Below are 27,734 nucleotides of genomic sequence, written 5' to 3' on the forward strand. Positions count from 1 at the left end.
TCTCAAAGTTGTCTGAACCCTCTGTATCTCCCCGTCTCCCCCAATGAGGCCAGTGTCTTTGCTGTCCCACTGATGCTGCTGATTCTGAGGTCCACCTCACAAGGTCACTGACCAGCATGGATGTCCACCCACGTCATGACTGTGTGATGAGCTGTGCCCTTGGTCCCATAGGAGGTACTGAGAACGTAACACTCTGTGGTGGTACATTTCGCCCCTCAGGAGGATACTGACATCTTCGGCAACCCAAACTCTGAGCCTAGAACACAAGCGAGACTGATCCCCATGGTCACGACTTAGACTTTTACCTGGTTAGCTTGGTGTCTCCTCGGAGCTCCTGCCGTGTGCAGACGTAGTGTTGGGCACAGGGTTGTAGGTTGGAAGGGAGAGAGGAAGCTTGCTCCATGGTGCACTGGCACCGTGCCCATGGGCATTCTGACCATTTCCACACTTGTCGGCCTCGCTGTTACCTGTGTGATATGACTTCCATTTTGAGCGGAGTGATTTTAATTTTTTATTTTACCTTTATGTAGTGTATTCTGATCATTGCCTCCAACTCCCCCCAGCCATCCCCTACCAATCTCCTCAACTTCCTTTCTTCTTACCTTTTATAATACACTACGTCCAGTCAGTGCTCCATGTATGTGCATGGGTGTGGTACCATCCAATGGGGGACGGACAACCTACCAGTGGCCACGCCCCCAAAGAAAAATGATTCTCCCTCCTCCAGCATCCGTCTGCTGCAACAGCTCCCCAGCTGGGGGTCGGGTTATGCGATTCCTTTCCCCATCCATACTGTAATTTGGCTGGTTCAACCTTGCACGGGTCTTTTATAGGCGATCACAGAAGGCAGAGTTTCGCAGAAGTCCTCCCCATCTTCTGGCTCTGAAATTTTTTTCTGTCCCGTCTTACTTGATGTTCTCTGAGTCTAGAGAAAATAGGGATTTTCCCATAGATGTCTACTTAGGGCTAAATATTTGTGGTCACTTATTAATATTCCGGCCAGTTGTGAGTTTCTGTATTACTTTAACCACTGCCTTCTACAGGAAAAATAAAATAAAATAAAAAATAAATAAATAAACTCTGACTGGAGTTGAGAACAGCACAGATCTGTGGGTATAAACATAAGCAGTTAGGTGGCAGTCTGACAACATGACTATGTAGTAAACACCAATGAGAGTTTCCTCCTGGGGCCTGAGACCTCCCCAGCCGTGGGTGTTTGGTCAGGTCTATGTATGGGTCATGAATTCCCTCCTAAGGAGCAGGTCTCCAATCCCGTCTGAAGTGGTTGGTTTACCCCACGGCAGCCATACCACTGTTGTTCCCGAGAGCACATCTTGTCCAGCAGGGTGCAACTCCAGGTAAGACCACCTGATGTCTTTTCTCTTCCATTGTCCTCCATAGTCCATCTGGCACTAGGAAATCTCTCCAGCAGGAGAAAGTTCCTCCTTAATCCAAGACTGATCTCACTGACCTGCAGCAAGTACATGATGTCTTCAATGTTGGGTCTTACCATTTAGTTATGCTGGGCAACCAAGGGCGAGTAGCAAGAATCTCTGTTGTTTTGGGAGCCTTGGGAGCCGCCCTGACCAGTAACTCATAGGAAGGTGACCCTACATCTTTCTATAGTGCCTTTATTTGGGTTAATTCCCCCTATACATTTCACCCCCAGATCCCTCCATCTCTCTCACTGCTTAAACCTTTCCCTCATAGTATGGCTTTTAATTCTCCTTTTACCTAGTTCTGCTGTCCCCCAACTTCCATGTGGCCCCCGCCAAACCATTTTATAAATTTCTGGCTTCCACAGGTGCTTCAAGTTAAACACACAAAACTCATGATCCATAGTTGGGGTCCACACATAAGAAAGGATATGATGTTTGTTCTTCTGGGCCTGCCTGACTTCTGTGACTGGACTTAGTTTTGATGTAGCCAAGTTGACCTATGTAGACGAGCTATGGGATGGTTGAAATATCCTCCATTGTGTTGGGTTCCCTTTCCTTAAGGCCTTCAGTAGGGTGCTGGCTTGTTTTTAGCAAACCAGGGGAGATGTGTGCATACTAACTCAGTGTCACCAGAATGTGGCCGCCTCCCCATTCCAGGCTGCCCACTTCTGCTCCTATGGCTTTAGCCCTGTCTGCCGGACTCCTCACCCTTCCTCACCCCACCTTCCCCCTCCCCCACCCCACCCTCGCTGCTTCTCTCAGTGTCTCAGTAAAGTCCTTCTTGCTTTTCCTGGGAGCTAAAGTTCCCTTCCCAACATTCCTGCCTCTAGGCAGAGGTACAGACTTCATGTTTCTTTGAGAGAGAGTCTTGTGTACCCTGTCCCTCACCCATGAGTTCCCAAAAATTTGAAGGCAGAATTTGTTTTACTTAAGTCTGTGTGGGCCGTAGAACTTTACATATACATATACATACAGGAGTTGTTGGAATAAATATGATAAGGATGGATGTAAGTCAGTTGGTAGAGCGCTTCCTAGCACACACAAGACTCTGGGTTCCCTTTGGTTTCGTGAGTATTCTGTTCATCTTTTGTTCCGTTGCTTGCTACCCTACAGTTTATGTCTTAGTTAACATGTAGACTTTCTTTTAGGAGATCAACTTGCGAGTCAAGTGGCCCAACGATATTTATTACAGTGATCTCATGAAAATTGGTGGAGTTCTGGTTAACTCAACACTTATGGGAGAAACGTTCTATATCCTTATCGGTGAGTTCTTAAAGCCCTTCCTCCAGCATCTTTTATATCAGCAAAGCAACAACAATTCAAATGTCTTATGCATGCCTCTCTACCTGGAAGAGCAGATGATGTTATGAGATGGTGTTTTTAGTTTTAAGTTACAGAATGGGGTGTAGAATTAGAGAGTCAGATGAATTGAGAACACTTCAAGGGCTTAGCAGTTCCTGTCTGGGGCCGTGGAAACTGCCAAATTGGTATCACAGCTCACAGATGTCCTTCCATGGGTCTGCTTCTCATGGAACTTGAAATGCTAGAAACAAATCTTTTACAATAATTACATTTTATAATAAGCTCTAATTATATCAGCAGTGCTTAACTTAATTGTCAGCTGACACAATGTAGAACCGGCCGGAAAGGGCCTGGAAGAGGGGCTGGGGGCTTTCCGGATCAGGTTGGCCGGCATCTTTGCGAGGAATTGTCTTGATTGTGTTCACTGATGCAGGAAAACACAGCCCAGGATGGGCAGCGCTGTTCTCTGCTTTTATTATTTATTACAGTAACAGACGTGCAGCTAGGACAATAGCGAAGACATTTTTGCTGCTGGGCTTGCATTCTAAGCCATGAAAAAAAAATGCCTTTTTAACATTAAAAAACAAAATCAAAAACAAACAAAAACCTCAAGCTAGTCTAAGCAGCACAGAGTCCCTGCCTGCTTCATCTCAGCACATCCAGGGAGGAGGCGGCTCCACGGCAGTTTCAGAAGTTCTTGGAACGCTGATCATCCAACCACCGATCCCCCTAATTCCCAGTAGAGCTCACTTGCCACTCAAAAGTCAGCCACAGACAGAAACATGCGATCCTGTCTAGGGTGCCAAAGAACACAAGCTTGCATTTCAGTTCTGCTGCCGACTTGCAGGCTTTCCCGAAGCGAGCAGCGCCGTGTCCCATGTTTAGATAAGCCATTGTGCTATGTGCAGATTCTAAGTACCATCCGCTGGTACTGAGGCCGGAGGATTGTTCAGGAAGCTAAAGGATGGTGTTGGGCGGGAGTAGAGGCAGAATGTGTAGCTTTGTTACATTCTTACAGCTCTTGATGGCTGGAGAGTCAAGAGCGGCAGGTTTCAGGGTGAAGAACAGAATGTTCTGGCTTCTAGAAAGACTTAGCCCAAGTTCATGGTAACTGCTATCATTATTCTCCCGCAGACGGATGGTATCCGATGATAACTGATACCATTCTTCTCTTCTCAGACTTCAGTTTGTGAACACTGGGAGAATCTGCACCTTTATCTAGGACAATGGTTTTTCAGCCTGTGGGTTGTGACCCTTTCGGGGGTTGCATATCAGATAGCCTACATATCAGATATTTACAGTATAATTCGTAACAGCATAAAAATGATAGTATGAAATAATTCTATGATTGGGGGTCGCTACGACACGAGGAACTGTATTAAAGGTCGCAGCGCTCGGAAGGCTGAGAACCACTGACAATGTCCGACTGCTTTTCTGTCCGTCTTTTGTTTTTGTCCAGGCTGTGGATTTAACGTGACGAACAGTAACCCGACCATCTGCATCAACGACCTCATCGCAGAGCACAACAAGCAGCACGGGGCGGGCCTGAAGCCCTTGAGAGCCGATCACCTCATAGCCAGGGCGGTCACTGTGCTGGAGAGACTGATTGACGCGTTCCAGGCCCAGGGGCCCAATGGTGTCCTTCCTCTCTATTATAAATACTGGGTGCACAGGTCAGTACCCACTGCCTTCTTTCTTTTGAAATTCCCTGAAGCTAGTACTTAAGTTTCTTAGCGTGAGGGCCAAGAGTAAGTTCAGGTGGTTATTTTAACTCCCAGTGACTCAGCCTAGCCGGAAGTGAGGGGCCAGCATCCTGGGGGATGCACTGGCCAGGACACAGCACTGAGAACATCTAGAAGCAACTCAGTGTGAACTATGAGGAGCTAATCCCACACACAAGTGGTAGAACCTTCTAGATCTCAAAGTGAGATCCCTATGCCACAATGGCAGCCTCTCCTGCACCTAGGTTCACCTTAGTCCATGCTGTGGGGCTGAGGTCCACCCCACATACTAACAAACGCTCCTGGCAGCCTCCTGCGGCTGGGAGCCACGAGTGTGTAAGACAAGCCTCCGCCCTTCCGAAACGCCCGTGTCCTCAGACTTAGGAGAAGGCGGGGCAGCATGGTGGAGCTGGTTTTCCTTCCACCTTTACGTGGGTTCCCAGGACTGAATCCAGGCCACCAGGCTTACGGGGCAAGTGCCTCACCCACCGAGCCTGCCTTGCCTGTCCCTAAGTGGTGTTTTATTTTCCTCTTCTTTATTTTTATTAGCATATTGCTTTGGAAAATAGTGAATTTTTGCTATGGCATTTCATACATGTCTACAGTATAATTCGATCCTATTCCCTGGTCCCCCTTGCCCTCCCTTGTCCCTCCTTTTCCCCCTCATTTTCCCAGACAGCCCCCTCCACTTCCCTTAGTTTGCACAGCGTGTTAAGAATCCTGGGTGAGGAGGGGTACAAGCCATCAGCAGTAGGATCAGAATTCACAATGTATTACATAGAAGACCCAGCCTACCACTGTGGCTGGTGAGTATTAAGACATTTCACAGGGACAGAGGTCAGAGGTCACTATGGGAAACCACAGCCGGTCCCCAGGGCCCTGGCCCCTTGTCGTGAATAGTCATGCAGCTCTGTGTCCCAGCCTTCCGTCGCCTCCTGTGACCCCCGTGTTGATGTGCTTCGTTTTCAGTGGTCAGCAAGTCCGCCTGGGCAGCACCGAGGGGCCACAGGTGTCGATTGTGGGGCTTGATGATTCCGGGTTCCTGCAGGTCCACCAGAAGGGTGGTGAGGTTGTGACGGTGCATCCAGATGGCAACTCCTTTGACATGCTGAGAAACCTCATCGTGCCCAAGCGACAGTAGTGCGTGTCCCCAGACAGCTTGGACCTGCCCTGCGTAGCAGCAGCAGCAGCAGCAGCAGCAGCAGCAGCAGCAGCAGCAGCGAATCCGACAGGGAAGCCGCTCCGGGAGCTCCTGGGAGCTCCCAGCAAGCACTCTGCTGACATGGCTGCCGTCTTTGCCTGCCCAGGGCCTGAGAGACTGACGTAGAATTGTAAGCCAGTGTCTTCTCCCAGTCATTCGTTAGCTCTTCCGCTTATTGTTCCCTGCCCCTGCTCCCACCCCGTTCCACCCCACCCCCGAGCTTGGGTTTGGGTTTTGTCTTTTTATATCTGCGATTGTGTTGGGTGTTTGAAGATGCAGGTAAGGGTTGACAGGTGAAGATGCAGGTTAGCTTAGTCGAGTTTGCCTCTCACGGTGTCAGATGCTCTTTCCCACAGGGCTTGGACGTATGTTTCCTAGGAGAAAATGAGGGGCAGGGGGTTGGAAATGAGATGGTGCAGGTGTTTCCCAAGCAGTGAAGGCTTTTCTATTCAGTAAATGCCCTGCACTCAGGCAGATGCTGCGTTGGAGTTAGTCCTCTTCTGAGCCTCCAGCGGGTTTGCCTGGAACACACCGTGGTGCTTAGGCCTTGAGCTGTTTTCTGCTTTGTTTCTGGGGTTGCTGTTGCTTTTCTTCATCAGGGTGGGTGAGGTCGCTCCGCTCTGACACGGGGCTGAAGAGTAGCCGTCAGCCCGCATCGTCGCAATGGCCTTGGAGAGGAAGTCAGTTCCTTGCTTTGCCCTTACGCAGTGAGCACTCCTTCCCAGGGTCAGAGGCGACAAGGTGACACCTTCCTTGAAGGTTGATGCTTAACCTGGATTGGAGATATCAGCTCACTCTCCTGCCCACACAAGGGATGATTCTTGGAGATTTTAAGCCTATCGTGGGCTCTGTTAGCATGTGGAGCATTCCCACGCAGTTGCCCTCATGCCAGATGGAGTGTGTGGCACTGTATCATAAGTCTAGATTTACAGCCCCCTATTTCCTTATACAGTCATCAAAGAAAGAGATACTGACACAAAAGTTTGGAGGTGCGTGTGTGTGTGTGTGTGTGTGTGTGTGTGTGTGCAAGTGTGCATGTGAGCCCAAGCACTCACGTATGACTTTAAAAGAAGATGTTCAAACTCTGATGTGCTAAAAGTGTCCATGGAAGAACAAAGGAGAGGAAGCCTTTCTAGGTTTGTTTCCAGATGTGTGCGCGCTTCCTATGTCCCTCCCATCTCCATGGAGTTCGTGAATCATACCCATTACTGCCCAGCCTTAAAGCACCAACTCCTGTCTGCTGAGCATCCCCGCTTCCTGCGCAGTTAATGGAAAGGAAACGGAACAGAATGCGCAGCTTTGAACAAGATCCCCTCGTCACAAATGAGTACCATCTTTATCCAGGTCTTATGTAGTCAGGCCACGCTCCAGAAACCTGAGGTGTTCAGTAGAGAAATCCATCTCCCTCAGGCTAGCACAGAACCCCCCTGGAAGCAAGAAATAACCTGGTCAACCCCACCAACCTGATCTGTGTTTGAGGGCGTGCAGCTTTTAAAGAATTCAAAAGGTCACTTTTTTGCATATGTATTTATATTTAGGTCTTTTTTTTAATACATGTGAGTTTAAATAAAACTCTACACCACCCCAAAATTACAAAATGTACTGAGCCTTGAGAGGGCGTCTGTAAAATGTCACCCCGGGGAAGATCTCCAGGCTGATGTTGTAAGCTTCAGTTCTCAGACTTTGTAATATAAGGCCGTTGTCTCTCAGGACTGCGATCATTAAGTTTTAAATTTCTTTGGGGGATTATTTAATGAAAAACATACTATGTTTTATTTTAAGCTGAAAGCCTATTCTGGGTAGTTCTACTTTGGGGGAAAAATGTTATCATTTAATTTCCTTTCTGTAAGTTAAAACTAATGAAGTGTGGTCCTGTCAGGGCAGACGGAGATGTCCTTCCTGGCCATGGCACTTGGCCTCTCTGAGGAGCTACACTATTTAGGGGTATTCTCGATTATGTAAAGGTGACGCCCACTTGTCCTGAGAGCGGCAAAGTAGCCTTGAAGCAGATGCTTCTCGCTCACCTGGCTTTGCCTCACATGAACCAAAGACTTCCAAGTCCACGCCATAGAGAGCATTCTACTGATAGAGGTGGGGAGGCTGCCCCTGTCCCTGCTACGTGCATGGATGGGTATTTATTTACAGACTCGGCAGTCTGAGATCTCAAGGAACTTTACAGGGTCTTAAGGGAAACTTTGCTATGTCCTAACCTTGAGATGTGGCCTCCTAACTCAGAAACTGCACGTGCTTTAGAGCAGGTGACTCCTGACGGGAAGCTGCTTACATATCTACCCTGTGTTGGAAGGCACACGCAGCAAAACTGGGTCTCACATGACCCAGCTAAAGCAATGAGGGAGCCCTGACAGCGAGGGCCATAAGTGGCAGACTCCTGTCCTGTGGATCTCACTGTGCGCCATGGCAGGACCCAACGTGGAAGAGATGTCCTGTCTGCAGCTTGGTCAGATACACAGCCAGTGAGGGGCCACAAACTCTGGGGGTTCCCCTACACCTAGCACACCGTGTGGTAACCCCCTGGCCTGTCTCACCCGGAGAGGAATCTTAGGGGCTTTGCTTTTCTGACCTGCCAGAAATGGGACCTCCTCATACCTGGTTCTTCACTATGCATCTTTGAAATAAACAAAAACGTAAACCTTTGCTGTTTTTTATTTTTTAGCTTTTCAAAGAATCATCTCTGAAAAGAATTACTGTAAACCAATGCCTATAAAGCCAGCCCTACCAAAATAAACTTTTCACCTTTTCACCGCGGCTCGTGCCATTATTAAAAATAGCCAGCAGCTTTTGACCACACCGTCTTTAACATCTAAACACGCTTACACAACGAGGCTCACGTGGAAGAGTTCACTTTTGACCACACCATCTTTAACATTTAAACACGCTTACACTTCGAGGTTCACGTGGAAGAGTTCAGGAATTCTTACACGTGCTTTGCAAGTTTTTTGATGTTTTTGGTAGAAAAGAAATCTCACTAGGAAGAGGAAAAACTGATGAAGAACCACCAGATCTCTACCCAGCGAGGGGTGTTTGCAGCCACCACTCCTTAGCTGTTCTCTCAGGACGTTTGCGAAAACAGCTCGGCTTTCATTAAAGGTGTTTTTGTCCTGAGATAGTAACATCATATGTCACGCCTATGCTTGGGGTCAGCTTCAGCCATGTGCTGTAGATACCGACAGGCTGCCAGTCTCCAAAATCTCATAAATGCCCTTTGGGCCCACTTTCTCTGTAGCGACTTCCACTGTCTACCCCAGCTACCTCGCAGTTCTGCAGATAAAAACTTGGATAGATTTTGTATGTGGAAGCTGCTAGCAGCCACACTCACACACACACCTTTATGGTGGAAGGGAGGATGAAAGGGGAAGGGGTGGGGAGGCGGGCCCTTCTGCCCCTTCCTGTTTCTGCTGAGGTATGAAAGGAATGGCTTTTCTAGAAAGGGGTTTTCAGGAACATAAAGGGATTCCTTTTCCTGGGAGGCCCCTTGCAGGGCCAAAGCCTTGAATTGGGTTCAGGCTTCAAATCCATTCGATCTAGCGGGGTTTTTTTTTTGTTTTTTGTTTTTTTTTTTGTTTTTTTTTCAATGTGGTCCATCTTAGGTAGGGCCCACTATGATTTTCTTTTTTTTTCTTTGTGAAAGAGTGGTATCATTACTAAAATGCTTCCTCTTCTGTCAGAACTTTCTGGAATTGAGAAACAATATTAGGGCTTCAATGGGCAGAATCTTGAGGATGAGGGTAATAGTAAGGGGTTGCCATGGTAACTGCTTGGCAACTTTGCCAGAGTTCATAACCTCTGTAAGCCAGTTTGGCTTTCTGAGGAATCTTTCTTCCTATTTTAGACCATGGAAGCATGATGTTTATTCAAATAAGGAAATCTTTGCTAATATGCATTTTAATTTTTAGGAACACATAAACTCCCTTATGTTTACATTATCATTTATAAATCTATAACACGGTCATTTTCCCTCAGTTAGCCTGTTAACCTGCTCCAGAAGCCCTCCTGATTTGTGTCTAGAGGATGCATACAACCCCCAAAGGTGAGTAACCAGGTTGGTTGACACACTTAAGTGGTACTTTATTGGAAAATGTTGGTGCTAATGCCCACAAATCAGACACAGAACTTCTGAGGAACTATGGGTTAATTGTGAGATTCATGAACATAAAAGATAACACTCTCAGTTTATTACCGCTGACACTGAGAGCACCTAGTGAGGCGTGAGTGCAAGCAACGGGTGTGCGCGGGTGTGCGCAGCCTTCCTAACCTTGCTGTAGAGAGTAACCGGGGTTCTCACCGCACGGCACAGAAGGCCAACTGAAGTTCGTATTTCAAGAGCTCTTGATGCCACTGTTTGATTGTAGAGGGGTTAGTTTTTGAAAAAAAATCAGAACCTTTTGGTACAGGTGGGAAAGTTTACTTCCTAAAATGAAGTAAAATTTATTAAAAGTAAATTGATGAAGTATTTCCCGCGTAGAGAGATTGAAAGGTGATAAAGCAGATGTTGGTCAAAACAGATGTTCAGGTTAGAGCCATGAGAACTTTTGAATAGTGACTTTCTTATTTTCTTTCCATCCCGGGGTTTAAACCCAGCGTCTTCTGTCACCCAAGCACTGGGCTACTGTGCTACACCCATCCAGAAAAATAAATACACCCATAAATAAATCGTTAAGTGTGAAACCAAAGTGATGGCAGTTTATTTTGAAACACTGCTGGTGCGTTTATAAAAAGGGTCTCCGTTCTGGTACACACAACATGTGCGTACGACGCGCTCGCTATGTAGAAAATGCTTACATGTGTACACCGTTTTCATTACACCCCTAAGCACGTTCTTCTTCCACAAGGTGCAGTCCGCTCAGGTCTCTGTATTGCACATGCACTTAGCTTTAGTAGGACCTAGTTGCAGCAAACACAAGCATAGGACTAACAGATCTGCGAGGGCTGGAGGGACCTGGCTGGGGAGCTAAGCTTGTCAGGGTCATTCTAAGATGCCTGCCTATATATAATATATATTTCTTTTTTTTCTTTTTTTTTTTTGCATTTAATGCCTACTCCATATATTTTGAAGGTGCAATTTGTGGGTGTCACCAAGAGTTCCTATGGGCTCGGGAAAGACGAGCTTGTTAAAGTGTTACTGAAGCACACCCATGTCCACACACACATCGGCTTGCGTGTGAGCCTCCTTAGCCTCGGCTTGTTGGTTTTTGTATTTTTAAAAGGATTAAATTTAAAATGAGATGCATGAGTGAGTTCAAAGACAGCAGAGACTCTTGTCTGCTCGTGGGACTTACAAGGATAGCATTTTGCGTCCACTTAAGTGTCCAAAAGGACCCTGAAGGGACTTCCAGCCTGTCGCCACCCCTATGGAGATGGGGTGGGAGGTCCCCTTAAAGTGGCATCCTTCCGCCAAGCTGCATGCAATGCCTTGAATTCCCATTGTTGGGCCTCAGCTTGATTGACTTCATGGTGAGGAAACCAAAAGCCCCGGGATCTGGGTAGTTTGAGGTCACAGGTTGGCATCTGGACTCTGCCCTCTGAAACCCGGCCCCTGGCGACAAGGGTGGGCAATCCCTTCTCCCCATCCTCCAATTGGGTCCCAACCCTCTCCACCAGCATCTACGGTAAAAATCTAAAAGGCGGCTGCAGAGTTCTATTAAAATAGTTGTCTCTGTATAAATTAATTTATATCGTGCATATACAGTTCGCCCCTCCATCTGCTGGACCAAAAAAAAAAAAAAAAAGGAACCAGAGAAGGCCTGGCCTATGGCTTCTCCCTGTGGGCCGCCCTGCGGAGCGGGACCGCCCCTGGCGGGTCACCTGCCGTTGGTGATGATGACCGAGGCACCCAGGTAGTGCGGCCGGGGCGCACTGGGCACGGAGGCGGCGACGGGGCCCGGGTGTCGCGGCCGCAGCGGACCGACCACCTCGGGGGCTCCGGGGCCGCAGGCCAGGCCGGGCGCAGCGCCCCCAAGCGGCCCGCGGCGCGCCAGCACGCGGTGGTAGTTGAGCAGCACGAAGGGCAGCTGCGCCGGCGCCTGCGGCTCGGGAGCTGGGGGCGCGCAGCACTCGGGGGGCGCTCGGGCCAGCGCCAGCCGGGCTCCGTCCCGGGACACCTGGCGCGCCGCCTTGGCGGGGCCCAGAGCCGGCTCCTCGCGGTAGTGGCCGCAGCTCGGGAAGCTCGGGGGCGCGGGGTCTTCGCCGAACCTGCGAGCAGCGGCGGCGGCGGCGGGCGCTGCAGGGGACAAGGGACAGGTTAGAGAATTGCACTCGGGAGGAAGTCGTCCTTTCAGAGACACATCAATCCTCTGCTCTGAGCCATGGGCGTCCTTGGCCTTGCACAGAGACGCAGGCGCCCTCAATCATGCACACAGCCTCGCGAGGTCCTCCTCACTTATGCACAGAGCTACACATGCCCTCACCCGTGCAGAGCCACAGGTTCCTCCTCCGTTACACACAGAGCCACACTACCCCCGCCCCGAACCCCTGTCATGGACAGAGTCCTCCTTCTCTGCCAGTGCCACCCCTTGTACACGCCAGGCCAGCGCAGTGCAATCAGGAGACGCTGCTGGAAACGTGCTGGGAGCTTTAAGAGGACCAGGTCGGATTCGTTCTCAGTAATACACATAATGCAACAGGGGCCACACGGAGCTAGTGGGCACCTTGCTGGCCAGCAGCAGAAGCTAAGCAGAGTCCTCTTCACAGTGCCCAGTCTGCCAGGTTTGTTGATTCCTCCAGGTGGGTAGGGTGGGGTGGGACGGGGTGTTAACGGCCCTGTGCCGTTTAGTGGGTCCATAATTGAAAGTAGTAACCATGCCCATTCCAGTAACTCCCCGACCTTTCCCATGAGGCCTTTGTTTTCTTTTAATACCAAAAGACTGGGAAGTTGGTCACAAATTGCTTCAAATTAGCGCCTTTGGTCTCCCTCCCCCTTCTGTTCATCTAATCAAGTAGATGGCCCCAACCATTCTGTGTGTTATATCATGAGCCAGTCCTCGGATACAAAGAATAATAAGTCTGGCTCACACGGATGTTTACAAGGCCCTTGATTTTTTCTTTCCTTAAATGTTAAGGACCCTTGCACTGATGAGTACTGGGGATCCAGTCATTCCAAGCGAGGGATCAGACTAACTATGTACTGTCGGGCACCTGGAGTGTGCTAAGTAGGCTCACTACGTAGACTGTGGTCCCATTTTACAGAGAAAAAGACGGAGGCTTGAAGAGTCCTTGTTAATTTTTCTGTGTTCATGGCTTGTGCCCCCAAGACCAGGAATTTCTACTTTTGTTTTCTGTAATTTGAAAACTGATCTAGGAAGAGAACCAGTGTTTCTGCCATTAATGCTGAGATACAATGAAAAGCATCTCAGGGAACAAGTTGGAGCGTTGACAAACATGGGAGCTGGCTTGGAAAAATCATTTTTGTTTCCCTGTGGGAGCGTGAACACTGGGCACTCGCTTTCCCTTATTGCTCTTTATCTGGTGTTCATCTCTCACTCCTGTGAAACCATGATTGGCAACAGGAAGCAAGGTAATCCCTACTTAGAAACAGAAAAAGCCAAAGTTTGCCCAAAGCAGGAGAATTCTTTTTCCATCAACCACCCACCGCTGCTGATGTTGCCCCCTCCCCTCCCCCTCATGCAAACGGGACCCACCTTCATAGTTTGGCACAAGTCCATGCCGGGCAGCATTTACGGGAGGCTCAGGAAGGTTTTTAGCTGGCGATGGGCTGCTGGGCACTAGGGGGTTGGCATGATGCCATTGGCATTCGCTGCTGGCTGGCAACGTGCTCAGGAAAAAGCGTGCCACCTCACACGGGGATCCTTGGGGCTGCCCGAACTTGGCGGGCAAGGCTGGCTTCTTGCTGCTGAAGACGTGAGAGTCCAAAGGGAAGTGTCCATAATGGTAGGAGAAGGGGAGGCTGTAGGGTGGCCCGTATAAAAGGTCGCTGCCTTCTGAATGGAGCTGCTGTTCTGGGGGAGCCGGAGCATTTGTGGGGGGACTAGTTCTCCAGTTTCCCGCCTGGCCGCACTCCAGTTTGTCCATTTGGAACGAGCTGTATTGCTGCGTGGCAAAGAGAGAGGCCGTCAGGGGGGCCGCGGGCAAGCTACCCACAAGACCGGATCTTGGGGGCCCAGCCCCATGACCGGGCTGGCCTGACCCCTGTGTTACTGTGAGGTCCCTGAGGGTGAAGATCCTATGCTTCAACATGGCCACACACCAGAATCCTGTGGACACTTGCCACTTTCCGGAGCTCACCAGATGTTCATTCTGAAGCCCAACGAGGTAGCACACACCTATCCTAGCTATTGGGGAATGGAACCGAGGATCACCTGAGGCAGGAGTTCAAATCCAGCTCTGTCAACATAGTGAGACCCCCCACCTCCAAAACAAAACATAAAGGTTCTATAGCCCATGTGTTCTCCTGGTTAGCTGTTTGTTTTGTTTTGTTTTCTCATTCTTGACAATTTACCTAGGGGTGTTGCTTTCTGAAGGTGTCACTACCATGTGGTCAAAACATCCCTCAGGGACCTCTTCTTGCTCTGCAGGGACACCCCTGAACAGAGGTTCACAGTTCACGTCCAGGTATCCTGGGTCCCCAGATAGCTGCCAACTTGCCCCGTGTGCATGTTACCTGTGGAGGGTAAGGGTTGGTTCTCAGCTTCGTCTTCATCTTCGCATGTTTGGGCTTAGCTGATTTCCTAGTTTCTTGTGAGGTAGACAAGGCGGTTCTCCAGGAGTCCTGAGACTTAGACGTGGATGCCTGGTCCAGAGACAGTTGGAGTTCCTTGTATTCGATATCCCTGGAAAAAACAAGAGTGGGCAAGTCACAAAGAGCAGGTCCCCTAGGCAACCTCATCCTCAAGGCCCAGTGCATTCTTCTCTGGGGCTGGATGTGCATGATGCTGAACAGAAGGACACATCGTCCTGACCAAAGCCACCGGCAGCTCCGGTGTGGTGGCCCAGAGTGTGCTGAGCAGGGATAGAATGACAAGAATGATAGAAAGTGACATTCTTTCTCCAAACCCATTCAGCCCAGACTCCTTTCCCAAGGACTCTGACCACGGCAAGGGGTAGTCATGCTAAGAAGGCCAAGGTGAAGGGCAGCAACCCAGTGACCCCAACGACCCTTATGGGTCTGTGTATCTGGGACCCAGCTGCTCTCTGTTGAGTGTTCCAGAAGCCTGGGGGGGGGGGTGAGCCTGTGGGGATCCGGCTCCTAACCTCACCCACTTTTGCATGAACTCATGTCCAGCCTGCAGAACCAACTCGGCAAAGGCACATTCCCAGAGGGAGAGTTGCTGCAGAACGCTGCCGTACCTGGCTAGCGTAATGAGGGGCAGGGGCATTCTGTCCTGGGTGGCTTTGCCAGCTCATCCTTCTAAACCAGGAAGTAACCTGGTGGTCATCTGTGAAAGACCCTGGAGTCTGAATCCTCAGTGGTTAGGACAGACTAAGGCCGGGGATGTAAAGAGTGAGAGACGGGGGCGGGGTGTCCCAGGAAGGTGTGCCTATGACTTGTAGTGGCTCTATCCTCATCTGCATCACTTGGTAGCTCATGCCTATAACCCCAGCACTTGGGAGGCTGAGGGGGAGGATCATGAGATTGAGGCTAGCCTGGACTGACAAGACTCTATTTTTTTAAAAAAAAAAAAATCTGTTAAACTCGGGTCTTTCAGGGACCAAATACCCACCATCATTGGAAACAGAGTGTTTGGAAAGACAGAGAAGTGGGGATAGAGTCTGCTCTTAACGGCAGAAGCACAGATGCGCATGCCTGACGCAGGACATGAACACTGTCCTCTCCTGGGCCCCTGTTTTGGGCTCTGTATCCTGACAGGGCTCCCTTGTCATCATTGCCACGACTCCCCGCTATAATGGTTGGGTTATTCCAGCAAGACAAAAGGGACACGAAGAGTCTTAGAAGGCAAGAGGAGCAGGAGATGACACCTTCGGAGCGGTGTGACAGGGACAGAGGAAGAGAGCAAGGAGAGAAACAAATAGGGCTGACTTACGTGAGGACATAATTGACACTCACGATGCAGTGGGGCCGGGAGGACCGGCTGTTGTGAACCACGGTGGCATAGCTCTGCACCCACACCCAGCCGCCCAGCTTGGACAGCAGCCGGTAGTACTTGGTGGTGACCTGGCCCTTCACAAGCACTGCAAGAACAAGGTGATATGAATCCTGGGAGCTTCCGAAGGTCCTGCCCTGCCCCCGCTGACTCAGAGCCTTCGAGGGCAAAGGACTTTGAAAACTTGAAGTGGGTGGACTTTCTCCTCACAAACATGGCATGCACACACAGACACACATGCACAGACACATATACACACACACACAATGCACACACACATAAGCACACACATGCACAGACACACACACGCTCACACGTATGCACACATGCACGAGCAAAGAAATGTCACCTATAACTTTGCAGACTCTCTAGAGCAGCCCCTCCCCTCTTGTTAAGAGCCCTGATTTAACAGTCACTGCTTTCATGGGAGAAGAAAAGCCCCCAGACATCACCAGTACCTGCAGAGTGGTAAAATCCGATTAGCTTTTTAGTACCCAAAATGCCCTAATTATGTTTTAATCCCTGAAACCTTTAATGGGCAGAGAAACTACATTGTTTAAACAGAACGCTAATTTCAGCGCATTTAACCAAGTGTCGGATTGGTGCTGACAGTTGCCATCTGTCCCGACGCGTGTGTTCACCGGGAACCTGTTCCCTCTCCAGTGCTGTTTACGTTTTCTTCCCAATTACCCGTTTTCCGTGGGCTGTTAATTTCCTGTGTTGCTCATGTAAGAAAGCCCTCTGCTTAGTGACATAGCTCCCGAAAATTGGGCCCATGAGCCCACCTTCTATGCATGGGTGCAAAGGCTGGGCAGCTGAACAGTTTCCCCAAAGCCTCTGTACGCCCATAAACCGTGACTCCCCCTTGCAGCCCTCAAGTAGGCAGATGGAGGAAAGTCCGGAAGGGAAGGAAAGTGCCAGAAGCTGTGGGTGGGCAGTGGAGGGGAGAAAGCTGAGCAGAGGCATAGCAGCTACTTCATCCCCAGATCCAGAACATTCCTGCGTCTCACAGCAGGGCTGGTCTGGGGTCCCGACTTGGAAACCACCTGGACAGAGACAAGGGGGTTCAGGCTGTGATGGTGGGGGCTAGCTGCTACTAAAGGACCACACAGCACAACACAGCACAAACTCATTCCTCACATAGCTCTACTAGCAGACACCCCCGTCTACCCATCACTCCTCAGGCTCTCTGATGCTCATGAGGAGTCTGTGTCAGCTGCTGGACAACTACTTCAACGCATTTCGATGCACTGGGGAAATGCTGTGGATTGATAGTCAAGAGATTGTCAGTCTTGCATATCAAAGGCAATACAATCTCTGTAATGATTTGGCTCTTAAAATATCTAGGATAAACTGTCTCTGTTTTAGCCAGGCAGGTATAGTGCCTCACCTGTAATTCCAGCGTGTGGGAGATGAAGTTGGAGGATCATCTTAGGTCTGAGGCTAGCCTGGACTACGGAGTGAACTCCAGACTAACTACACTGTGAGACCCAGTCTCAACAAACAGACAAACACATAGACAGACACACATCCACATGCATATGTGTACACACACACACACACACACACACATACACACACACAAACACCCCTCATGAATACAGAGAGACTTCACAGTTGTAATACAAACACTTAGACCTAAAAGCAATGCCATGGAAGGGCATATACAAACTGCATGTTGTAGTGTGAATGTAATTGGCCCCGATAAGCTCATAGGGAGTGGCACTATTAGGTGTGCCTTTGTTGTGGTAGGTGTGACTTTATTGGAGGAAGTGTGTCACTGGGGGTGGGGCTTTCAGGTCTTGGCTATGCTCAAGAGTAAACATAAAAGGACAAAATGAGCAAATGCTCAACTCGTGGATTCAAGGGTGGGGCACCCAGCAAGTTCTCAAAAAGAAATGAATGCTACATGGTTCTGTTCATGTGAGCCACCCATGACAGGAAGTCCACAGGGCCAGAACCCATGGGTCACTGTGGGCTGTAGAGGAGGAAGGGGCAGGATAGAAGCCATAGAGCAGGCACTTCTGTAGAGTGTGGCAGTGTTCCAGGGTGACATATACACTGTGGCCCTTCTAAAATCCACTGGAAACACTTAAAACGTCAGACTTTGTGTTGTGTGACTTTTGGCAAGCAATGCCAGCTGATCTGTGGTGAAGGCCTGTCAAAGGGCTCATGCAGGGTGACTCAGGGAACTTTCTAGAAAGCATGCTCATGGAAGCCACACACTTCACTTCTAGGGATGGGGTTTGTGGGAAATCTGCATGATATAAATAGACCGGTGGGCAATAAGATCCCCTGCAATCTTGTTTCAAGTTCAAGAACTTCTGAGGAGGGGGCTCCTGTGCTCGAGGGGCAAGGTTAAGAAAACTGCAGTGGACGAATCACTGAAGAGACTGATCTGTCACACTGCAGAAAATGCACACCACCCAAGAGAAAATGAAAGACTCAGACCTGAGATAATGTAATCCTAACTGTAAAGATGGGCCTATGCACACATGTGCACTCAAATTCATTGTGCTTGGGCTGGAGAGATGACTCCATAGTTAAGAGTGTCAAGTGCTCTCCTAGAGGACCCGGGTTCAATTTTCAGCACCCACATGGCAGCTCACAACTGCCTATAACTACAGTTCCAGGGGAAGGATCTAACACCCTCACACAGACATACATGCAGGCAAAACACCAATGCACATAAAATAAAATAAAATAAAAACAAAAAACCCTCATCGTGCTCTACTAAGCAGCCTGTTGCAGAGTCTCTGTCTACACTGTGTGGAGATGCGTCACTGCGATTGGTTCATACAGAACTGGACAGTCAGTAGCTGGGCAGGACAGATAGGAAGGATTTCCAGGGAGACCAGGGGAGAGGAGGAGCAATCTAGTCATGTGAATTACACCAGGGAGATGCCAATGGGTCAGGGAGGGAGTCGGACATACAGAATGAAAGGAAAGGGGAAAGTCACGTGGTAGAATGTAGACCAATAGAAGCAGGTGAATTTAAGTTATAAGAGCTGGTGGGGACAAGACCAAGGTAACGCCGAGCTTCACCATGAATAGGAAGTCTCCTTGTCATTGTCTGTGAGCTGGTGGCCCAAAGGAAAATACAACTACATCAGCCCGTGCCTCAGTTTCCTCCTTTGTAGAATAACCACAGTCACTAACATAGTTGTGAAGACTATCCCATCCCTGCAAGGGAACAGTGGCAGGCAGATGGGACTCCGCACACATGAATTCTTACCTAACTGGTAAGCTGGCAGGGACTCATCGTTTTCTCCTTCCTAGCAAGTACGAACAAAGAAGGGGTTCAAGTTTTCTAACCAGAATGAATGCCTCTTTTGCAGCTACCTGCCTGGGCTGTGGTGGTTTGCTGTGGCAGCCCTGTGAAGCTCATCCCCAGAAGGATCGAAACATCATGAAGCAGACAGGTCCTCAAGAAACAAGAAGCCAGGTGGCTTCTGTAGCGTTCTAGGGAGCCAAGCGGCATCTAGACACTTCTATGGGAGGCAAAAAGGCAGCTTGGGTATCAGGCCAGGGTGGGGGTGGGGAACCCGGCACCTTCCATTTTCCCTGGAGCAGGAGCCTGGCTGTGGGAATGGCTGGTGAGGATGGTCTGTTAGTCAGCAGGGCCTGCAGATAGAGAAGGTGACAGGGCCCCAGGGAAAGGTGTCACTCCTGCATACAAGAGACCTTAGATGATCAGAACCCAGCTGACAAGGAGAGGAGGAGTCTGAGGAGGGACTGAGAAGTTGGCTTTGGTGCGGCTGGCAGCCGCTTCCAGCTGCGGGCACCTGCTCTCCCATGGAGACCTTGCTTAAGCAAAGCCCACTCTGTCCAGACACGGAATGAGTCAGGGGTTCATATCACTCACAAGCAATTCTCAGCCAAGAACGGCGGGAGCTGCCCACTCTTTCCTCTTTCACCCCATTAGCTCTGAGGTGGGGGCCTCACACTGGCTCCCAGAGCACCCCAGGACGAGAGACCTGACAGCAGCAAGTGGGGTTCCCTATACTTTCCTTTTTGAGACAAGGTCTCATGTATCCCAAGCTGGTCTCAAACTCTATACAGATAAGGATGCCTCTTTGCCAGGCGTGGTGGAGCACGCCTTTCATCCTAGCATTCAGAGGTAGAGGCAGCAGATCTCTGTGAGCTGGAAGCCAGCCTGGTCTACAGAGTGAGTTCCAGGACAGCCAGAACTACACAGTAAGACCCTGTCTCAACAATCACTAGACAGACAGACAGACAGACAGACAGATAGATGTAGGGATAAGTCCTGCCCCTTAGGGGGCGTGTTCGCCTCAGGCTAATGTCTGCCTATAAATTTGGTGAGCGTGCTCTGAGCTGTCTCTTCTGCTTTCCTGGTCTCCGCGGGAACAGTGGTTCTGTAAGTCTATTTCTACATTAAAACTATATATATTTTTACAATCTGTCTGCATTCGTTTACGCCACTACAGATAGATAATAGATAGATATAGATAAAAGATAGATAGATAGATAGATAGACGATAGATAGACAATAGATGATAGATAGACAGATAGATAGATGATAGATTGATGATGATAGATAGATGATAGATAGATAAATGATAGATAGATAGAAGATAGATAGATAGATAGATAGATAGACAGACAGACAGACAGATAGAGGATGCTTCGTACTTCTGATACTACTGGAATGGAACCTAGGGTCTGTGAGTCTGGGTTTCCTGCAGACGACTCCTTGTCAGAGTTCCCTTGGGTCCTGGCAATATCTTGAGACAGCAAACTTCCCATGAGACCTCTGGCTTTCACACCCGTGTATACACATGTGCATGTATACCTTCACATACATACACAAACATCACACACACACACACACACACACACACACACACACACACAGACACACACACACTGGCCCAACCCAGCATCTCTGTGTGCTGAGGGTCGTGGCAGGTCTCCCTATGGACTTGAAGAGAGAAAAACAACCCTGGTCACACTGCATAGCCAAGGGGACAGTGGCCACTGGATCTGCCAGCCACCTCCAAGGATGCCAGCAAATGTCCTCTAACATCTCTTAGCTGGTCCAGAACAAACAAGCACCTAGGACATAAACCCAGGCCACACATAGAAGCCTCCATTTTGCCCAATCATCTGTATCTGGCTGAATACCCTGGGACTTGCTATAGGCCTGATGGGGCTATACCGTAGGAGGATAAAATATTTCACTCCATCCAAATTATTCTCTAGATTCCTGAGGAAAAGTGCCACGTCTTCCTTCCTTCCTTCCTTCCTTCCTTCTTTCTTTCTTTTTGATTTTTTGACACAGGGTTTTTTCTGAAGCAGTCCTAGCTGTCCTGGAACTTTTTGTAGACCAGGCTGACCTTGAACTGACAGAGATTCTCCTGCCTCTGCCTCTCCAATGCTGGGATTAAAAGTATGTGCCACCATCACCTGGTGACAAACCCTGAGGTCCACAGACGACCTCCACGGACAAATCAAATCCTGCTGGCTCACTTGAGAGGCCGATCCCCCTTACGGTAGAACATCCCAGTGGGGTGAGACCTGGCAGCGGAACTCTGCAGAGGTTTGGCTGTCAGCTCTGCCTATCTGACCACAGACAAGTGGATGACCCTCTCTGAACTTCATCATTCTTAAAGGTAAAATGAAGGTGAGGGGCATAAGATATCCCTCCCGGGTTGCAAGTCTATTTAACATCTTCATCCAGCACCAGGCCGTACATAGCAAGGGCTCCGCACTGTTCTTGTACTAATGCTGCTGGTATTCACAACCAGAGTACAGAGTCCATCGTTAGCTGGACCCTTAAGCTCACAATCTGGAACCCATGCCACTGGGGTCTGGCATTGTCACTGAGATCATGTCTGTGGGTAGTAGGGAACAGGCAGCAGGGCCATCATTAGCAAGGGGCAAAGGAAGTCACCCTGTGCTTCATGAGTGACTCCTATGCCTGCCCCCAAGCAATAGGTATGTCCCCTCCCTGTCCTTGATGCCTCCACCCTGGCCAGCCGCCCCTGGCCCAGGGACTCGATACTCACGGAGGTGGTGCGCGTAGCGGAGGTGGAAGGTGTCACAGCCGTGAACGTGATGGTACAGCGTCTTTTCGATCAGGTCCTGTGGCTCGTAGCCTGTAAGCTCTGTCACCCTGTGGAAGGATGGAGGCTCCATGAGTCAAGCAGCTCCTCGGCCCCTTCCTTTAAACCGGTGCTTGCTTTGCCAACTAATCAAGTGTGAAGAGGCCCAGGGGTGGGGATGTTGGTTTTGGAATGAACTATTTTTACAGGAAGGAAGTCTTTGAACTCTAGCTCAGAGTAGGATGTAGAACAGTGAGCAAGAATGTTCTGGAACCATGGGCTACAAGCCTGTTTGCGATGACTTAGCATTGGACCTCTCTTGAGCCTTGACTGTCTGTGGGAGCCCAGGGAATGCTTTGACCCAAACATTGAAATAAGCCGTGTGCTGGGAGAGCCACTCTGGGGTCCTGTTGGGGCAGTCCTTCATGAACCTGTTTCGTTCTATATGTGAAAGAATGCATGCAAGCCCCTGCAATCTCTGCATCTCTGTCTTCCACTTCTGGGGTTATAGACTGCACCGCCATGCATGGCTTTGTACATGCCTCCTGGGGATCTGAACCCGGGCTGTCAGGGACACAGTTACATGCTTACACAGCACACACTTTGTCCACGGAACCATCTCCCCGGCTCCTTGTTTAATTCTATAACTATAATGCTGACTGTGCATGATTTAGTGGCATGCACAACATTCGCACTGAACCGTGATCATCTCCCCTCCTTCCCATCACCTCAGACAGAAGAACAACGTTCACACTGTACCCTGATCATCTCCCCACCTTCCCATCACCCCAGACAGAACAACAACGTTCACACTGTACCGCAATCATCTCCCCACCTTCCCATCACCCCAGACAGAAGAACAACGTTCACACTGTACCGAAATTGTCTCCCCTCCTTCCCATCATCCCAGACAGAACAACAACGTTCTCACTGTGCCCTGATCGTCTCCCCTCCTTCCCATCACCCCAAAAGAAGCTCCTCACCTCTGAAACAATGCCTTTTAGTCTCTCTTCCCCTAAATACCACCAGTCCCTTTGTTCCAGCCCTTGTCCTCCATTCAATTTCCTGTCTCCCTGATCTTGTGTGTCCTAAATCAGAATGATACCATGTGTGACCCTCTGACTTCTGCCTTCCTTCATACATGATGACATGTTTAAGGTCCACTGTCTTTTGCAGAATGGGTTCAGAACATGGTTTTCTATGTTCTATTTCATGTAGATACCACATTTTGTGTTTTGTTGGTTCCCTAGTCTGTTGACGGGTGCTGAGGCTGTTCCACTGCTTGGCTCTGTGTTCGCTGTTCAAATGGCTGTTCTATGTTGTTAATTGGGTGATTTGTCTCCAGAGCTTACAGCTGAGTGGTTCTTACTAATGGGAATTACAGGATAACTCTTTAAACCTGGTATCCCTGACGGATTTCCCACAGACCCCCAGAAAACTCTGCAATGACTATTCCAGCCAGAAGGTGAGGTGCTCACTCTCCTCAGCAGTGGAAGTCTTTCCCAGGGCGCCTGTGACATGATCCCTCAACTCTCACCAAGTCCCAGACATATTAATTTACCTCTTCAGCACTTTGAAGAGAAATGGCTGTCAGCAACTGAGCCCTCATCGGTACCGCATTGGGCTGCCCTTTCCGTGGGTGAAACTGTGTGTGGCGGTGGTGTGGCTTCATAGACTTGGCCTAACCAAGCTGGGAACGGTGTCCTTAAAAGAGGTAAGTGGCCCTAAGCACGTTGGTGACAGATATTTAAGAACAGATGACAGGGCAGAGTAAAGGATTCCAAAAGCACCGTGGCAGCAGGGAGAGTCGGTTCTGGAGACGGTAGAGGGGTAGGAGGCTGGCATGGAGGGCCCTGCTTGCCAGCTATGAAATGCTAGCCACAGACAGAACCAGGAAGCGTGACCACCCCCTTCCAGTCTTTAATCTGCTCGGACTCCAGATCATGCATCTCTCGGAGCCTTGGATTTCCTTGGAATGGCTCTCCATTTGGCCGGTGTATTCCCATGGTGTTCCTCTAAGGTGAGAAGGAAGGGGCTCTAGGTAAGTGTATGGGAGATGTCACTGGCCCCTGCTCTGTTCATTCCATGCTCTAGGGACTCAGCCACGGGCCCAATGGGTTCTGACTGAGCCAGAGGAAGATGAAGACAGATGGCTGACCCCAAAAGAAACCCAGATGTCTCTGTGGCATGGACCGAAAGACTTCTCCAGCCCCCGGACCATTGCTGTATTAACAGCAAGGACCTGAACATGTTCAAGAATCAGAAACACGTTCTCACCAAACTATTCAGCAACTTTAAAAATTAAAGGGCAGGAAAAGGGCTTGGCAGGATGCCTTCCTGGGTTTGTTCAAACCTCCAGTGTCTGTAGACTTGTCAGAGAGATATGCCAGACTCCAAACACTGCTGGCTTCACCCGGCCTTAACAAAAGCACCAGCTACAGTTTCAAAATGAAACCTCAACCCGGAGGATCCAAACATCAGGTTAAGCCAAGTTTAGTTGTGTCTGGGATTATGCCGAGTGGGCGGCCAGCAGCTGCTCCCCAAGGACCACTACCCCTTGCTCCTGTGACTTGGGGAACTCAGGCCAACCCTCCCTGCTGTAGCTGAGAGGGACTAGATGCTGAAGTAACCTCCAACCTGACCACTGCTGTTCCCCAGAGCAGGTTCTAGCCGAGAGGCCTATCAAGATCATGTTGCTGCAACAAGACAGAAATATGAGCGGCTGTGAGGGGTCCCGATCCCCTTAAGTGTCTCCGACATGACGCCACCCTTGGCTTAAAAGACCCTCCACATTTCAATACCCTGAGCTAAATAACCAACCAGAAAAGACTTCAGGTCACTCCTCTGGGGACACAATCTCTTCTTTCCTCTTTGAGAGAATTCAAATGGGTCTCTTGGGTTTTCTTGAATTGTCTGAGAAATACAAGGAGGCTGTGCTGGCTAGTTCTAGTCAACTTGACACAAAGGAGAGTCATCCGAGAGCAGAGAGCCTCGGTGGAAACAGTCGCCATAAGACCCAGCTGTAAGGCATTGTCTCACTTACTGATCAGTCGGGGAGGGCCCAGCCCACGGTGGGTGGTGCCATCCCTGGACTGGCTGAGCCTGTCATGGGGAGCAAGCCAGTAAGCAACACCAGTAAGGCTTCTGCATCCGCTCCTGCCTCCAGCTTCCTGCCCTATTGGAGTTTCTGCCCTGACTTCCTTCAGGGGTGATGTGGAAGTATAAGCTGGATGAGCCCTTTCCTCCCGGACTTGCTTATTGGTCATAGTAATTATCATAGCAACAGTAACTCAAAGGAAGACAGAGGCAAAGAGTGGAAAAGACCCGGTGTTTCCTCTGCATTTCTTCAGCCAGGACCTTGGACAGCCCACGTCTGGCCTACTTTCCTTTCCGAAGAGCCCCTGTCATGGTTCCTACCAGGCCCTGAGGAAGCTCATGCCCCCCAAGCTGCAGGAAACAGTCCCAGAAGGTACTGTGCCATTCACTCTTTGCTTGGGATTTCGGGGTGAATACCTTCTGTAGTACCATCTCTCTCACCTCTCAACCCTCTGAAGAGCTTCGAGGATCATGAAGATTGATCCTGACTAACTTTATGTCTCCTGTCCTATGTGGGACTCCCCACTGGATGCTGTGAATATGTTTTATTACAATTGGTTAAAAAAGAATATGCTTTGGGCCTATGGCGGGGCAGAATAAAGCCAGGCAAGAAAACCACACAGAAAGTAGGCAGAGTCTAGGGGACACCAAGGAGAACCTTATCGGTAAACCACGAGCCTCATGATAAAATATAAAATAATAGGAATGGGTTAATTGAAGATGTAAGAGTTAGTTAATAAGAAGCCTGAGCCATTGACCAAGCAGTGTTGTAATTAATATAGTTTCTGTGTGATTATTCAGGTCTGAGTGGTCAGGAAATGAAAGAGCAGTCTCTGCCTACACCATCCCACCCTGGGCCAGGCAGATTTATCTCTTCTCAATAAAGAATCAACACGTGGGTAAAATGTTTGCTTTTATGGGATATTTTAAGCCACATTTTCCCTTTCTTTTTAAGTTGTGTGTTTGTTGTTGTTGTTTGTTTGTTTTCCTTTATGTTTGGCTTTGTTTATTTGAGACAGACTTTCTCTGTAGCCAAGCTAGATTTGAATCTGCCTTAGGTTAGCCTGGAGCTCATAGTAATCTTCCTGCCACAGCCTCACAAGTAGCAGAATTACAGATGTAAGTCTTTATTTTTCATTAACTTGAAAAAAAATAGAACATAAAATCCCAGTAGCCCAGCATAGTAGTACACGTCTGTAGTCTCAGCTTCTCATACGGCTGAAGCAGGAGGATTGCTTGGATCCTGGAGTTCTTGGAAGGACTTTGGCCTGTGCAGCAAAGGGACCCACAAACCAGGTGGCGACATAGCCTGGCAGGTGTGTAAGACTTGGAGTTTTCAACTGCTCCACATCTGTTGTCTACGTTCATCTTTGGAAGACTTTTATGTATCAAGTGGTCCATGTCGCTGACAGACATTTTCTGGAAGCACAGAGGAAGAGGCCCCACCGGCTAAGGCCTCAAGATCTGTGCAGACTGGGGACATTCTAGAATGTGTAGTAAACTTACCTGCAGGTGTCTCACAAAACTATAACTACCAGCTGTCAACTAAACAGTAAAATTTCAAGGACAGGCGTGACAGCACATGCCTTTAAATCCAGGGCAGGGGAGGCAGAGTCAGGCAGGGCTCTGTGGGTTCGAGGCCAGGCTGGTCTACAGAGTTCCAGGGCAGCCAGGGAAGGCGACCTGTCTGCTCTCCCCACTGACTTAAGATGCCTGTCACAGAGATCAGAGCTTCACACAGGGAGCAGAATGGAAAATCTTTTGTTCCAAAGTCCTACCAGTGTGGTGGAGAGATGGAGAGCTTAAACCTTTCAGGAAGGGAAGAGGAAAACAAAAGGTGATGGTACCCATCTGTCATCTGGCACTCCAGAGGAGGCAGGAGGACTGAATATTCTCAAGGTCATCCTCGGATGCATAGTGAATTCGAGATCAGCTGGGCTACAGGAGACCCTATCTCAAGAGGAAGTGAGAGGTTGGGGGAGGAAAGAAGAAGAAGTAATGGAAGGAAGAAGGAAAGAAGGAAGGAAGGGAGGGAGGGAGAGAGGAAGGGAGAGATGAATGGAGAGAGGGAGGGAGGAAGGGAGAAAGGAAAGAAGGAAGGGAGGGAGGGAGGTAGAAGGGCTCTCTCACATCATAACAGACATTCTCACCACGAGCTTGTACGATGGTTTAAATGTTAGGTAATTACTTCAAGTCCCTGCGTCCTGTCTGTTGTGAACCCCCTCCCTTCATGACTAACCGCTGGCTAATCCTCACTCTTAGCAGCATTTACTTCTTGTTATAGTTTGCTTCAGTAACATGCAGCTCTCCAGGACCGGTTCCCACCCCTTGGACCTTCCAGGACGTCACAGCAATGGTCACAGCAAGGCCAGACTCACCTGGAATCCAGGAAGATGAGCTTCAGGTCAAGGCTGGCCCTGAACATGAACATGTTGCTGTGCAGCTTGATCTCCGTGATGGCACTGGGTGGCAGCGATTGGCCCACGGCCACCAGCCCCACGATCTGGTAGCAGGAGTCATACAGGGACATGTCCAGCATATACTGCCTGATCTTCAAGTAGCCACTGCAGTGGATGACCTGGAAGAGGGCACAGACTCAGAGGGCACCGCCACTCTTGGCTCAGGCTTGTGTGTGTGTGTGTGTGTGTGTGAAGTGCTAGAACATTCTTCAACCCTTTTTCAGCAAAGTTGTTTTGTCAACACGCTGACAAGGCCTGATTCGCTGCTCTGGGGAAATGATCTACGGCTCTGCTTTAAGAAACAACATCCTAAAGAAACAAGCATTTTCTGTCCAGTCAGGTGCACAGGAGGAATGCCCCAGATCCACGCTCACT

The 27,734-nt window shown here is 49.4% G+C and overlaps 2 protein-coding genes across 7 annotated transcripts in view; one reads left to right on the forward strand and one right to left on the reverse strand.

The window, feature by feature from the left end:
* The window catches only part of Hlcs (holocarboxylase synthetase), a 194,029-nt gene extending 185,611 nt beyond the window's left edge, over positions 1 to 8,418 (forward strand). For all 6 annotated transcript variants that reach the window (XM_041672987.1, XM_041672988.1, XM_041672989.1 and 3 more), the window contains 3 exons: positions 2,588 to 2,702; positions 4,201 to 4,414; positions 5,432 to 8,418. In XM_041672987.1, coding sequence (XP_041528921.1) covers positions 2,588 to 2,702; positions 4,201 to 4,414; positions 5,432 to 5,603 — 501 coding nt within the window. In that variant the 3' untranslated portion in view covers positions 5,604 to 8,418. The remainder of the gene's footprint in view (positions 1 to 2,587; positions 2,703 to 4,200; positions 4,415 to 5,431) is intronic.
* Positions 8,419 to 11,482: 3,064 nt separating this feature from the next.
* The window catches only part of Sim2 (SIM bHLH transcription factor 2), a 39,737-nt gene continuing 23,485 nt past the window's right edge, over positions 11,483 to 27,734 (reverse strand). Inside the window, exons 6-11 of the mRNA XM_041673363.1 lie at positions 27,279 to 27,478; positions 21,769 to 21,875; positions 15,680 to 15,827; positions 14,299 to 14,467; positions 13,319 to 13,727; positions 11,483 to 11,901 (exon numbers count right to left, since the gene is read on the reverse strand). Coding sequence (XP_041529297.1) covers positions 11,483 to 11,901; positions 13,319 to 13,727; positions 14,299 to 14,467; positions 15,680 to 15,827; positions 21,769 to 21,875; positions 27,279 to 27,478 — 1,452 coding nt within the window. The remainder of the gene's footprint in view (positions 11,902 to 13,318; positions 13,728 to 14,298; positions 14,468 to 15,679; positions 15,828 to 21,768; positions 21,876 to 27,278; positions 27,479 to 27,734) is intronic.

The sequence above is a fragment of the Microtus oregoni genome, unplaced genomic scaffold (assembly GCF_018167655.1).
Source record: "Microtus oregoni isolate MIOR12 unplaced genomic scaffold, Mior012 000023F_ref0000262, whole genome shotgun sequence".
In the NCBI taxonomy this organism is placed as follows: domain Eukaryota; kingdom Metazoa; phylum Chordata; class Mammalia; order Rodentia; family Cricetidae; genus Microtus; species Microtus oregoni.